Below are 15,695 nucleotides of genomic sequence, written 5' to 3' on the forward strand. Positions count from 1 at the left end.
AGTACTAAGGTGAATTAATTACTGTATTATCTATTCTATTATGTATGTAATGAGGGCAATACTAATATGTTGTAACTCAGAGCTCCATTTATTTTCATGTCCATTGCATTAATCCAGTTTGCCTCTGAGGGCTTGACCTTCCTTCATTCAAATTTTTAAAAAATATCAAGGTCAAGCTGGAATAAGACCTGGGATAGGACATGGATAATGTAAATGTCAGCATTTATAGACACAATGAATTGAGGATTAAGAATAACAGTAAGAGAAAAGGGAGAAGAGGAGTAAATAAGAACAGAATAGAAATGATGTTGTACCTCGGGATAATGATTCTAGCACATTGAATGAGCCTGTATCTTCTAAGCAATTTACTCTTATTAACTCACTTAATCCCCACGGAAAAACCTGCCTGATAAGAATACAAAGGAAAATATTGGAACACAAAATGGTTAAGTATCTAGGTTGTATCAAGTATCAAACTTGTAGGTTTGGCCTCTGAACTTGCTTTGTCCAGCTCCTGAGCCCACGGTTTTAACCTCATGCTACTCAGATAGAAAGAACAGCAGCAACCAGTTTTGCTAAAATGGCATAACTGTTGACTCTTTCACCCCATACTTTTCAAAACACTATTAAATCTTCCAATGACTTATATTTCAAAATGTCTGAATTATGAGACACAGAACAGTATCATAGTGGAAAACAAACCAAAACATTAAATCATTGCTCAGATAAATTTAGAGGCAATTCACTAAAGGAAGGAAAAGCCCTCCCAGACAACAATCAATAAATTGAATAAATCAATAGCAAATTAAAGAGAATTCCAGAATAAAATTTTAAGAATGTATCTAGTCATATGAGAAGCTTATAAGTAAACCTATAAAATCTGGTTTAACATGGAGAGTTCTAGTTAATTCCTGTTTTGGGGCTTCCTGTCTCCCTGGCTTAGCATTTTCCTGGATTTTGCATTTTCTTTAAACAAAATGTAAATATTAATAGCTTCATAAGCCAGGATGATATTGGTGGACTCCCACTTGCTATGCCAGCTTCTGCCATATTCTCTTGTATCATGTCAGACATACATACAAAACAGAGGCTACTTTAAAATGTGGTTAAATATGAGAAACTATTAGTAATAAGGCACTTCTTTTCTGTCTTTTCTTGGACTAGTCCAGTCTCAACTTAACTCCCACCTCTCTTTTGAGCTCAGCATTCAGAATATTTGCTGATATAATGAAGGTGTTTAGGTACTAGTAGTCAAGAACCTAATTTATGCTGCTGGGATGCTTTGGAGAATGCTGAAGCCCACCAGATGCATGAAGTCACCAGAATGCCAGTCAGTTGGATTAGTGGGAAGCAGAATTTATATCTTTGTAAATGTGAAATATATTTTGGGTAATAAAGAGCCCTACCGTAGGGTTTAAAGAGATTATAAAGAGTAGTTAAAATATTCTTGCTAAGGTGGTTTTGCAATATATTTTATGCCATAATGTGAACTATTTATACTTCTACTTGAAAATGCTTTTTTATTTTGCAAGACTGCTTTTCTGCAACAATGAGATAAAGTTCATATACAGTAAAAAAAGTATTTTACTTATTTTTTTCAAAAAATGTTGATAAAGTGTCAACATTTATCATCTGCTCAGTCTATTGTGGTATCATTTCCTTTTAAGACAACCACTCCAAATCTGCTATGTTAGCTCTAGGATCTATTTAAAACATTATAGTTAATTTAATTAGAATGTACCCCATGATGAGAATTTATCACATAGAGCTTCAGAAAGGCATTTACATATCATTTTGTGAGGTGGGAGTTTTCATTTAGATCATATATCTTCTCCTAAATTGACTTTTATCATTTTCAATGAAAGTTCTCTTCTGTATGAAATGAGATCTCTTATGTCAGTATTGGCCCTCTAGAAGAAAAATAATAACACAAAAAGTTAAATGATGTCATTTGAAGACAGTGCATTCAGGGATTTTTTTTAAGATTTATTCATTTATTTTAGAGAGAGAGAGTGCTAGTGGGGGGGAGGAGCAGAGAGGAAAAGAGAAGGAGGGGAAAGAATCTTAGGCAGACTCCCCATACTAAGTGGGAAGCCTGACTTGGGGCTCCATCCCATGACACCAAGATCATGACCTGAGCTGAAACCAAAAGTTGGACACTCAACCAACTGAGATACCCACCCAGGCACCCCACACATTCAGGGATTTAAAATATAAATCAGAAAATTTAAATCTATTAATGGTTCAAATTTTTTCTTTCCAGTTCTTGGAGTCAAAATAAAGCTACTGAAAGTTAATGTGACACTTTGAGAAGGGAGGTGGGTGGGGGATGGGTTTATTGATAATAGAGGTTAAGGAGTACACTTGTGATGAGCACTGCATGATACATGGAAGTGTTAAATCAGCATACCGTACACCCGAAACTAATATTACATTGTTTGTTAACTAGCCGAAATTAAATAAATACTTAAAAAAAGAAAGTTAATGTGACACTTGATATTACTGTAAATGTTCTTATAAACTCAATTAAACTCAATACTGAAGATAACAGTAATGTATTTTACAGTTAAAAGTGCAAATTTTGGTACAGCAAAGCATCATGGCAGAACAATGTTTTACTAAAATAAGTAAAAAAATAATTGAAATGTACTTGAAGTCAGTTGTGGTGCATACATAATTCACAATTCTAAACAACATCCAATATTTTCCAAATGTAAAGAGAATGTGTACTTATTATAATTTCCAAATATTTGTGTATTTGTAAGGGAGCTGATATCTGATGAACATTACATATATATTGCACATATATGTAAATTTATATAATGATATGTGCTTTTTCTCTTTGTTGCATGCCATCAATCAAATTTTAGAGAAGTTTAGGCCTTTGAAGAACTATTTTATAAAACAACTTAAATGCTGTACAATGGTATTCAATATTTTTTAATGAATTAGTCCTCCATATTTTGTTTGAATCTTTTTCTAATGCATTCAGAAAACTTGAATAAAGTGTTTCAAGAATGGAATACCAAAAATTCTTCAACTTTCAAGATTTACTGACATAATTATTAACTACAAAATTACAAACAGAAAAACTTTTAAGATTAAGCTCTACAAAGGCAAGAGTGTTATTAAATAAATCAAGTTATATGAGCTCAGAGTGTTTACAAAATTGAGTTTTTGAATTATATAATTGTACGTTGCAGTGTCTTGACTTGTAGGAAGAACTTTTAGCTTTTCTATTTCATTGAATACATTTATATTCTATATTGGAATGGGATAAAATGGTAATCGATTATACTAAAGCATCTAAATTTGTTGAAACAGACAAAATAATCACAACTAGCAACAGCTTTTCTTGAAATAAAAAGCTGTTGCCCTGAAAAATATCAAAAGACTGTACTTTTCAAAATATTATCTACTCTATTTAAAAACAGAATAGAGAAGAGCCTTCATTTAGGAGGTATTTCAACATCCCAGACAGAATACTTTCTCAATTAAAAATAACTTGGTTTGCAGAGAAGAGTTAATTAAAAGTGTGAACGATTAGAATTTATTAATTATAAAATGCAACCCTAAAATGATTGCAAGAGATGTTTTAAAAAATTTTAAATGTCATTATAGAAGTGTATTTGGAGAAAAATATTTATGACACATTAAAGTTAGGGCTAAGAAACTGAAGTACATGAATATGTATTGATAATTATAATCTGATTGTTACTTTTATCATTATGAAGAGGGTTTTTTTTTAGATTTATTTATTTATTTGAGAGAGAGAGAGAGAGAGAGCGTGTGAGCAGAGGGAGGAACAGAGGAAGAAGGGCAAGCAGACTCCGTGCTGAGCATGGAGTGTGATGCATGGCTCGATCTTGGGACCCTAAGATCATGACCTGAGCTGAAATTGAGTAGGATGCCCGACCAACTGAGCCACCCAGATGCCGCTCATTATGAAGAGGTTTTTAAAAAAGTTTGCTTTAATGAACATAATATATATATGTTAACTTTAACATTTTTGGAATAAATTTATTTTTGAAAATCCTTTCTGAATAGGATGCTTTTATAGGTCTACTAATTTATAAAACTAATTTGTTGGCTGATAAATATATATTTCATGCTGTATAGTTTTTGTTATTTTTAGTGCATCCTTGCATTCCTTAAAGTATTGTGGTATAGGTGTTAAATAACATCTTTGATGCATAGGAAATGCGTAAGTTGAGTCCCAGTGAACATTCTTAGTGAAATTCAAGGATCTCTCACATTGTGCTGCAGGAGCATATTTACTATGTTTTCCTGAATACAAATATCCTTAGTCAATGCTTAAAGGCTCTGGTCACCTCTGCAGGCTCTCTCACAAAAGAAAAGTTTCTATTATAATTAATCTAACTCCATACTCACATGTTATTCTTAGTCAATTAAATTTGAGATAAGACATCATCCAATCTCTTGTTGGCATGAAAAATGAAATTAGGAATGTATTGCAGCAGAGTAAAAACCTAGTCCAGTGATTCAGAAGACATGGATTCTTAGGTCTGATTCTGTAAACAAACTGGACCTTGGATTTTAGCATGTTTGGACATGTTTCCTGAAGTCATGAAAACTTCTACATCCAAACACTTTCCAGTCTACAATACAGCATTATCACGCTACTACTCCAGGAAATAGTTCTGCCCAGTAAGGTAAAAGTTGCAAATGACTTTACTATTTGTTTAAGGGACTTCCCAACAGACCCATTTAGATGAACATCAAAGTGTTTAACTTTTTAATAAGTAACAACAAATGATTGTTTACTCTCCAAAATTCCTTTAATTCTTGGTCTCAAAATCAGAACTATGATGTTTATAATAATCTTAAACTATAATGTTATGATCCTTACCCAATGCCAATCAAGACCTCTTCAGTCTCCACACTCCTCCACTGCAAAATCTTATCAATGTCCAAACATCATCCTTTCCTCTGAGACAACACCACAACTGTCCAAGTTGTGCTCTCCTTGATTATCATTGGTTAATACTTCTAATGAGGTACAGAAGTCTTCCTGCCATTGTTGGGAATTTCATATTATATGTAGCTTTAATATTGCTTATATACACCCTGAAGAGGATATCTAGCATTATACAATTAATCAATTAATTTCTTAGAAAAGTTTTTTTTTTTTTTTTTAAATCACAAAACAGTGTTTTGAAGGACTTCCGAAGGACCAGAGTAACACTGGTGGATGGAACTGGACACTCTGAATTTGATTTTAAAAGATTCAAATTGCTTAAGAAAATATTCTTTGTGAAAAATAAGATGGAATTCAGCATTTTGACAGGAGAAATCTAGGTGCATTATCACTGAAATGACATCTACTCAATGATGTGAAAAAACAATTGATATTTCAGAGAAACTATATGAAATGAGGTAACTATGATAAAAAATTTTTGCCTTTGAAAACTTTTCTTTTTTTCTTTTTTCTTTTTTTAATATTATGTTCAGGGGCGCCTGGGTGGCTCAGTTGGTTAAGCGACTGCGTTTGGCTCAGGTCATGATCCTGGAGTCCCGGGATCGAGTCCAGCATCGGGCTCCCTGCTCAGTGGGGAGTCTGCTTCTCCCTCTGACCCTCCCCCCTCTCATGCTCTCTCTCTCTCTCTCTCCATTCTCTCTCTCTCAAATAAATAAATAAAATCTTTAAAAAAATATTATGTTCAGTTAGCCAGCATATAGCACATCATTAGTTTTTGATGTAATGTTCAATGATTCATTAGTTGCAGATAACACCCAGTGCTCATCACATCATATGTCCTCCTTAATGCCCATCACCGGATTATCCCATCCCCTCACCCACCTCCCTTTCTTCAACCCTTAGTTTGTTTCCCAGAGTCAAGAGTTTCTCATGGTTTGTCTCCATCTCTGATTTCTTCCCAGTTTTCCCTCCCTTCCCCTGTGGTCCTCTGCACTATTCCTTATGATCCACATATTAGTGAGACCATATGATAATTGCCTTTCTCTGCTTGACTTAATTCACTTAGCATAATCCCCTCCAGTTCCATCCATGTCAATGCAAATGGTAGGTATTCATCTTTTCTGATGGCTGAGTAGTATTCCACTGTATATATGACCCACATCTTCTTTATCCATTCAGCTGGTTAAAGGACATCTCGATTCCTTCCACAGTTTGGCTATTGTGGACATTGCTGCTATGAACATGGGGGTGCAGGTGCTCCTTCTTTTCACTACATCTGTATCTGTGGGGTAAATACCTAGTAGTTCAATTGCTGGGTCATAGGGTAAGTCTACTTTTAACTTCTTGAGGAACCTCCATACTGTTTTCCAGAGTGGCTGTACCAGCTTGCATTTTCAACAACAGTATAAGAGGGTTCCCTTTCTCCACACCCTCTCCAACATTTGTTGTTTCCTGTCTTGTTAATTTTAGCCATTCTAACTGATGTAAGGTGGTATCTCTGTGGTTTTGATTTGTATTTCCTGGTGGCTAGTGATATTGAATATTTTTTCATATGTCTGTTAGCCATTTGTATGTCTGCTTTGGAGAAATGTCTGTTCGTGTTTCCTGCCCATTTCTTTTTTTTTTTTTTTCCTGCCCATTTCTTGACTGGATTGTTTTTTGAGTGTTGAGTTTGAAAAGTTCTTTATAGATCTTGGATACCAGCCCTTTCTCTCTATTGTCATTAACTGTATCTTCTCCCATTCTGTGAGTTGCCTCTTAGTTTTGTTGACTTAGTTTTGTTGACTGTTTCCTTTGCTGTGTAGAAGCTTTTTGTCTTGATGAAGATCCAAAGCTTTTGTTTCCCTTGCCTTTAGAGACATGTCTTGAAAGAAGTTTCTGTGGCCAGTGCCAAAGAGACTACCTATGTTCTCCTCTAGGATTTTGATGGATTCCTGTCTCACACTGAGGTCATTCATCCATTTTGAGTTTGTCTTTGTGTATGGTGTTAAAAGAAGCGTCCAGTTTAATTCTTTTGCGTGTGACTGTACAATTTTCCCAGCACCATTTATTGAAGAGACAGTCTTTTTTCCATTGGATATTCTTTCCTGCTTTGTCAAAGATTAGTTGACCATAGAGTTGAGGGTCTGTATCTGGGCTTTCTATTCTTTTCATTGATCTATGTGTCTGCTTTTGTGCCAATACCACGCTGTCTTAATGATCATAGCTTTGTAATAGAGCTTGAAGTTAAGCATCATGATGTCCCCAGCTGAAGTTTTCTTTTTCAGCATTCCCCTGGCGATTTGGGGTCCTTTCTGGTTCCATACAAATTTTAGGATTGTTTTTTCCAGCTCTGTGAAAAATGTAAGTAGTATTTTGATAGAAATTGCATTGAAGTGTAGATTGCTCTGGGTGGAATAGACATTTTAACAATGTTCATTCTTCTAATCCATGAGCATGGAATGCTTTTCTGTCTCTTTGTGTATTCCTCAATTTCTTTCATAACTGTACTATAGTTTATAGAGTATAGATCCTTTACCTCTTTGGGTAGTTTTATTCCTAGGCATCTTCTGGTTTTTGGTGCTATATATTAAGGAATTGATTCCTTAATTTCTCTTTCCTTACTTACATTGTTAGTGTATAGAAATGCAACTGATTTCTGTGCAGTGATTTTGTATCCTGCCATGTTGCTTAATTGCTGTGTGAGTTCTAGTAATTTGGGGGTGGAGTGTTTTGGGTTTTCCACATAAGTTATCATATCATCTGTGAAGAGAGAGAGTTTGACTTTTTCTTTGCCAATTTGAATGCCTTTTATTTCTTTTGTTGTTTGATTGCTGAGGCTAGGATTTCTAGTACTATGTTGAATAATAACGGTGAGAGTGGCATCCCTGTTGTGTTCCTGACCTTAAGGAAAAAATTCTCAATTTTTCACCATTGAGAATGATATTCTGAATGGCTCAGTAGGTTGGGTGTCTGCCTTTGGCTCGGGTCATGGTCTTGGCGTCCTGAGATCGCGCCCCACGTCAGGATCCCTGCTCAGTGGGGAGCCTGCTTCTCCCTTTGCCCCTCCCCCGGTTCATGCTCTTTTTCTCAAATGAATAAATAAAATCTTAAAAAAAAATAAATGTTTGGTAGAATTCCCCAGAGAAACCATCTGGCACTGGGCTCTTGTTTTTAGGGAGGTTTTTGATTACTGCTTCAATTTCCTTACTGGCTATTGTTCTGTTCAGATTGTCTATTTCTTCCTGTTTCAGTCTTAGTAGTTTATAAGATTCCAGGAATGCATCCATTTCTTCCAGATTGCTTACTTTGTTGGCATATATTTGCTGGTAATAATTTCTAATAATTGTTTATATTTCCTTGGTGTTAGTTTGATCTCTCTCCTTTCATTCATGATTTTATTGATTTGGGTCCTTTCCCTTTCCTTTTGGATAAGTCTGGCTGGAGGTTTATTGATTTTATTAATTCTTTCAAAAAACCAGCTTCTAGTTTTGTTGATCTGATCTACTGTTTTTCTGGTTTCTATTTCATTGATTTCTGCTCTAATCTTTATTATTTCTCTTCTCCTGCTTGGTTTAGGCTTTTTTTTGCTGTTCTTTCTACAGGTCCTTTAGGTGTAAGGTTAGCTTGTGTATTTGGGATTTTTCTAATTTTTTGAGAGAGTCTTGGATGGCTATGTATTTCCCTCTTAGGACCACGTTCGCAGTATCCCATAGGTTTTGGAATGATGTATTTTCATTCTCATTAGTTTCAGTGAATTGTTTAAATTCTTCTTTAATTTCCTGGTTGACCCAATCATTCTTTGGCAGGATGCTCTTTTACTTCCAAGTGTTTGAATTCCTTCCAAATTTCTTCTTGTGGTTGAATTCCAGTTTCAAAGCATTGTGGTCTGAAAATATGCAGAGAATAATCTCAATCTTTTGGTATCAGTTGAGACTTGATTTGTGAACCAATATGTGGTCTATTCTGGAGAAAGTTCCATGTGTGCTCAAGAAGAGTGAGTATTCTGTTCTTTTAGGGTGGAATGTACTGTATATATCTATGAGGTAGTCTGGTCCAGTGTGTCATTCAAAGCTCTTATTTCTTTGTTGATCTTCTGCTTAGATGATCTGTCCATTGCTGTGAGTGTTGAGGTCTCCTACCATTAATGTATTATTATCAATATGTTTGTTTAGAGTGCTTGTTGTTGCAGTCTTGGCGACACTGACAAACTGGAGCTTTCTGCGACCACCCGATTGAAGGAAGGGTGCACTGATCGGTGGACAGCTTTAGTGATTGGCCCTCCGTTCTCATTCCCAATTAGAAGCAGAGTCCTGAGCACTGACCAGCATGAGCAACATCTACATCCAGGAGCCTCCCACCAACGGGAAGGTTTTATTGAAAACTACAGCTGGAGATATTGACATAGAGTTGTGGTCAAAAGAAGCTCCTAAAGCTTGCAGAAATTTCATTCAGCTTTGTTTGGAAGCATATTATGACAGCACCATTTTTCATAGAGTTGTACCTGGTTTTATAGTCCAAGGGGGAGATCCTACTGGCACAGGGACTGGTGGAGAGTCTATCTATGGAGCCCCATTCAAGGATGAATTCCACTCATGGTTACATTTTAATCGGAGAGGACTGGTTGCCATGGCAAATGCTGGTCCTCATGATAATGGCAGCCAGTTTTTCTTTACACTGGGTCGAGCAGATGAACTCAACAATAAGCATACCATTTTTGGAAAGGTCACAGGGGATACAGTATATAACATGCTGCGGTTGACAGAAGTTGACGTAGATGAGGAAGAAAGACCACGTAATCCACACAGAATAAGAAGCTGTGAGGTTTTGTTTAATCCTTTTGATGACATCATTCCAAGAGAAATAAAAAAGTCAAAAAAAGAGAAACCAGAAGAAGAAGTAAAGAAATTGAAGCCTAAAGGCACAAAAAATTTTAGTTTACTTTCATTTGGAGAGGAAGCTGAAGAAGAAGAGGAGGAAGTAAATCGAGTCAGTCAGAGCATGAAGGGAAAAAGCAAAAGTAGTCATGACTTGCTTAAGGATGATCCCCATCTCAGTTCTGTTCCAGCCGTTGGAAGTGAAAAAGGTGATGCAGTAGGAGATTCAGCTAATGATGGAGAATATGAAGGTGTAGAGCATGATGAATATATTGATGGTGATGAGAAGAATCTAATGAGAGAAAGAATTGCAAAAAAGTTAAAAAAGGACACAAGTGGAAATGTTAAGTCAGCTGGAGAGGGAGAAGTGAAGAAATCAGTTAGCCGCAGTGAGGAGCTCAGAAAAGAAGCAAGACAGTTAAAGCAGGAACCCTTAGCAGCAAAACAAAAGAAAGTAGAAAATGCAGCAAAACAAGCAGAAAAGAAAAGTGAAGAGGAAGAAACTGCTCCTGATGGTGCTGTTGCAGAATACAGAAGAGAAAAGCAAAAATATGAAGCTCTGAGGAAGCAACAGGCAAAGAAGGGAACTTCTCGGGAAGACCAGACCCTGGCGCTGCTGAACCAGTTTAAATCTAAACTCACTCAAGCAATTGCTGAAACTCCTGAGAATGACATTTCTGAAGCAGAAGTAGAAGATGACGAAGGATGGATGTCGCATGTACTTCAGTTTGAGGATAAAACCAGAAAAGTGAAAGATGCAAGCATGCAAGATTCAGACACATTTGAAATCTATGATCCTCGAAATCCAGTGAATAAGAGAAGACGAGAAGAAAGCAAAAAGCTGATGAGAGAGAAAAAGGAAAGAAGATAAAATAACAGTAATGTTAACTAGAACTAGCTAGAAATGTGCCTGCAATAAGTGGCCTTATAACAGCCCTTGTTCCCAACAGCATCACTTATAAGGGTGTGAAAAGAAGTATTTTCAAACCTGTTGTCTGGTTTTGAAGAACAATTATCTTGTTATGTAAATTGTGGAATGATTTAAGCAAATGTTTTTGGTTACTGGTACATGCTTTTTTTCCCCTCCATTTGACCTTTTATAGTGCAAAATCTGAAATAAAATAACTTTCCTGCCAGTTTACATGTTAACTATTTGCAGACTGCCAGCCGGTGTGTCTTTTTATCCTAAAATATGTGAAGGCTTTGTTTTTAAGATTTTTTTTAAAAGAAGTTCTTGCAAAAAAGAATATTTAAGGGAAAGCTCCCTGGCATCTGTTACCACATTACTAAATTTAGAATATAATAAAAAAATACATAATATCAATATGTTTGTTTATATACATACAAACATATATATATATATACACACACACACAAACCGTACACACACACACACACCAATATATATACCAATATATATCAATTATTAATTGGTTTATATAATTCACTGCTTCCATGTTGGGGGCATAGATATTTATAACTGTTAGATCTTCTTGTTGGATAGACCCTTTAAGTATGATACAGTGTTCCTCTACATCACTTACTATGGTCCTTGGTTTAAAATTTAATTTGTCTGATATGAGGATTGCTACCCCAGCTTTCTTTTGAGGTCCATTAGCATGGTAAATTGTTCTCCATCCCCTCACTTTCAATCTGGAGGTGTCTTTAGGTCTAAAAAGAGTCTCTTGTAGACAGCATATGGATGGATCCTGCTTTTTTATCCAATCTGAAACCCTGTGTCTTTTCATGGGAGCATTCAGCCCATTTACATTCAGAGCAACTACTGAAAGATATGAATTTAGTGCCATTGTATTTCCTGTAAAGTCCCATTCCTGTAGATTGTCTTTGTTTCTTTCTGGTCTATGTGACTCTTGGGGTCTCTCTTAGCTTTCAGAACCCCCCTTAATATTTCTTGCAGGGCTGACTTGGTGGTTATATATTCTTTCAATTTCTGCCTGTCCTGAAAGCTCTTTATCACTCCATCTATTTTGAATGACAGCCTTACTGGATAAAGTATTCTTGGCTGCATGTTCTTTTCGTTTAGTACCCTGAATATGTCTTGCCAGCTCTTTCAGGCTTGCCAGGTTTCTGTGGACAGGTCTGATGTTATTCTGATGTTCCTCCCTCCATATGTAAGGAACGTCCTCTCCCTGGTTATTCTCAGGATAGTTTCCCTGGCTGTAAAATTTGCAAGCTTCACTATTATATATCAGGGTGTTGATCTATTTTTATTGATTTTGGGAGAGGTCCTCTCTGCCTCTTGGACTCAAATGCTTGTTTCTTTCTCCCGATTAGGGAAGTTCTCAGCTATGAGTTGCTCAAATATACCCTCTAGCCACCCCCCCCACCCCCTCTGGGATCCCAATAATTCTGACATTGGAACATTTCATGGCATCATTAGTCTCTGCAATCCTTTTTTCATATGCTACTAGCAGCCTATCTCTGTTTTCCTCAACTTCCTTCCTTTCCATCAGCTTATCTTCTAGATCACTAATTATCTCTCCTGCCTCATTTACCCTGGCTGTTAGAGTATCCAGTTTAGACTGCATCTCATTCATAGCATTTTTTAGTTTGGTCTGATTAGATCTCATTTTTGCTCTTAGAGATTCTATATTGTCACTAATGCTTCTTTCAAGCTTAGCTATTGACTTTATGATTATTATCCTGAATTCTTTCTCTGACATCTTGCTTATATCTATATCCATTAGTTCTGAGGCAGAGGACATTGTCTCTGTTTCTTTTCTTTGTTGAGAGTTCCTCCTAGTCATTCTGTCCAGGGATGGTTGAGTGAATGAGCAGAGTCCAAAATATCAACCACGACCCAAGCAAGATGCACCTTAGGAAAATCCGGAGTAGTTAGAAGCCACCACCAAAACAATAAAGCTAAAATGAAACACAAGAATAAAATTAAAAAATTAAAAATTTTAAAAAAGAGGGAGAGGGGAGGGGCTATAATTGCTCAGTGTGGACAAAGCAGGGTGTTTCAGTTGTTCCTGCGTATATTTTGGTCTGTGTGTTAGAGGATACTGTGTCCCAAAATTACAAGGAAAGTAAAACTTGTATATATATCTATATCTATATCTATGTCTATATCTATATATATAGAGAGAGAGAGAGCAGGGGAAGGAACCTCCATAAGCTGGGTCCTGGAAAGTGATATAACACCGGAGTGCAAAATCAGAATTCTTAGAAATCTGCTCTAGCGAGAGACATCCCTCTCTGAAAAGAGTTCTGGAAATGAAAAGGCAGAATTCTGGGTAGTGCATTGTGGTAAAATTGAATAGAGTGAAAAAAGGACTAAAATAAAGCATATATTTATAAAAAAATATAGGTGTGTAAAAAATACAAGTTAAAAAGTGACTATGGAATATAAGTTGATATAATAAATATCTAGTAGAAATCAGAAGAAAGTAAAAAGAAAAAAAAAGAAAAAGCATAAGAAAAAGAAAAAGAAAAAGCATAAGAAAAGGAGAATTTTATCTGAAAAATAAACAAGTCATGAAGCCACACCTGGAGCTCAGTATACTATTTTCCCCTGGTGCTGGAATTTTACAGTCTTGTGGGATCTATAGGCTTGTCCTCCACCTGTTCTTCCAGCCTGTCTTTCTGGGGGGGGGGGGCACCAAGCTGTTTCTCAAGTAACCCTGCCTGTGCCGAGTTACCCCGCCCCCTGTCCGTGGCATGGGCTCAGTGGAAACCAGTCCACTGAGTGCGGCTTTTGTTCCCTGGGGGCTTTCCAGGCCTCTTCAGAGGATCAGAGCAAAAAAAAATGTCCACAGCCAAACATCTGGCCCAGAGCAGAAAATTCAGTCTGCCCTCTTTAATAAGCCCTCCAGGACAATCTCCACGTCTGCATACACCACTGAAAACCGTAGCCTCCCTCAGTGTGCGCTCATGGCAACTCTCTCAGAGGTAGTCCCAGGGGCCCTACAGTGCCAATGCCCTTTGTGATTCTAACACCGTGAGCAGCTGGGGGCTCCCCCGCACCCAAATCTCCTAGATCATGTCTGGGAGCTACTCTAAAGCCCTTTCCGGGCCAATACCACTGTGTGAGTTTTTGCCTGGTCACGGGTGCAGGTTTCAGATATTTTCAGGCTGCTGGAGAAAAGAGTGGTTATTGACTGGCCCAGCTTGGGGTTTATTGAGATCAGAGCTGAGAGTTCCCTCCTGGGCTTGCTGACCATAACCTGCTTCCTGGCTACACTGCTGGGCACTCTACTGGTTTAGTCATCCTCTTTTGCTCTGTGGTTCCTTGTGTCCCAAGAGCACAATGCCCTACCTAGAATTCTGCCTTTTCATTTCCAGAGCTCCTCTCAGAAAGGGATGTCTCTCGCTAGAGCAGATTTCTAAGAATTCTGATTTTGCAATCCGGTGATATATCACTTTCCAGGACCCAGCTTATGGAGGTTCCCTCCCCTGCTCTGTTTATCTTTCGATATCTCCTTGCAGATTCAGGACACTTCATGTCCTACCTTGCAAAAAGGAGTGACTTTTCTGCTTGTAGAGATCTAGATATATATTCTTACATATCAGGCTGATTTTGTGGGTGTTCAAAATGGTCTGATAGATAACCAGCTAAATTCAGGGGACCAGTTGAAACAGGGTCCCCTACTCCTCCGCCATCTTGCCTCCTCTCCAACCTTTTTCTTTTTTATTCTTTTTTTTTATTTTATAAGATTTTTCAAAAGATCATTATGAGAATTGTTTTAAATGAAACTAAGGAAAGAGAATTTTTGTCTTTTCCATTTGAGCTTGATCTGTTAAAGGGGAGATGTATAACTTTGGGGACTGGATAAAGAGATGTTCAATATGAATGAACACTAAAAAGGAAGGTTGCCAATCCTACTGGCTCACTAGTCCCTGATAAATCTTCCCTACTAAAATCTTTCTGGATTTGTATTTCATAGAAAAGCAAAAACAAAACAAAACACCCAATAAATTTCCCAGTTTCTATCCAATGTTGAGGTGACAATAATGAATGCCCAAAAGTCTGTTATGCTACTATTTCATAAAAGAACTGTCAGACCTAAACTGAAGGTTTTAATAAGAAGCGTTTTACTAAATATTGCTGTCTGAGGGATACAATACCGGAGAGAAGGAGATTTCTAATAAATAATTTGTATGCTCATAAATATTCAGAAAATCAATGTTAAAATTAATATTACAAAGAAGATCTGTTATTTGGATTAACAGAGAAGGGAATCAATCAGTGAAAACTTCATGTTAGTTATTTCCATAATGAAGTACAAAGAAATCTTGAGGTAATGACAAAATAGTGTCTTGTGTTAAATTGGATGGTGTGAAGGAATGGTGATTATTAAAGATCTATCTTATCTATTCAAAATATGGTCCTTTTGTATGTTTATTTACTATAAAAACCAGATAGGAGTTTCTTGTGAAAGAGGAAGAATGGATATTACCAGAAAAATTATATTTGAAATTACAATAAACCTTTCCTAGAAAGAGAAGAGGAATCCGATTGTAGAGAGCAGTATTCATGTAAAATAGATTAAACATGATCAATTTGATGAACTTTGACATTAGAACCACCATAATGTACATGTTGCCTAGAATATGTATATTTCTAATGATACAGTTAAAGTATATAGTTTCCAGAAACTTTATACTTCTCTGGAAATTTAATGCAAACTTTTGAAATTATAGACATGACATATTTACTTAATTGTGATATGTCACACCAATAAATACGTTTAGGATCATGACTGACTGAATGCTTTTTCATCTGTATCATGTAACATAATTGGTACCATACATAATTTATGAGTGATAAGCATTTGTTGAATTGAGTGGCAAGTCTCTAGTACTTTCTAATTTTGTTACTTTAAAAAGAGTGAAACTTAACCTCGTATCACCTCCCCAAATTCCTGAAGTTACATAGA

The 15,695-nt window shown here is 36.5% G+C and overlaps 2 protein-coding genes across 2 annotated transcripts in view; one reads left to right on the forward strand and one right to left on the reverse strand.

Moving 5' to 3' along the window:
* Positions 1-15,695, reverse strand: part of LOC113924712 (bifunctional heparan sulfate N-deacetylase/N-sulfotransferase 4) — a 397,622-nt gene that overhangs the window by 303,892 nt on the left and 78,035 nt on the right. The gene's annotated exons all lie outside the window — the stretch shown is intronic.
* On the forward strand, positions 9,100-10,931 carry LOC113924713 (spliceosome-associated protein CWC27 homolog). The gene has a single exon (XM_035726152.1). The coding sequence runs from the start codon at positions 9,248-9,250 to the stop codon at positions 10,664-10,666; it is 1,419 nt and encodes a 472-aa protein (XP_035582045.1). The 5' UTR covers positions 9,100-9,247; the 3' UTR covers positions 10,667-10,931.

Source organism: Zalophus californianus, chromosome 2 (genome assembly GCF_009762305.2).
Source record: "Zalophus californianus isolate mZalCal1 chromosome 2, mZalCal1.pri.v2, whole genome shotgun sequence".
Lineage (NCBI taxonomy): Eukaryota > Metazoa > Chordata > Mammalia > Carnivora > Otariidae > Zalophus > Zalophus californianus.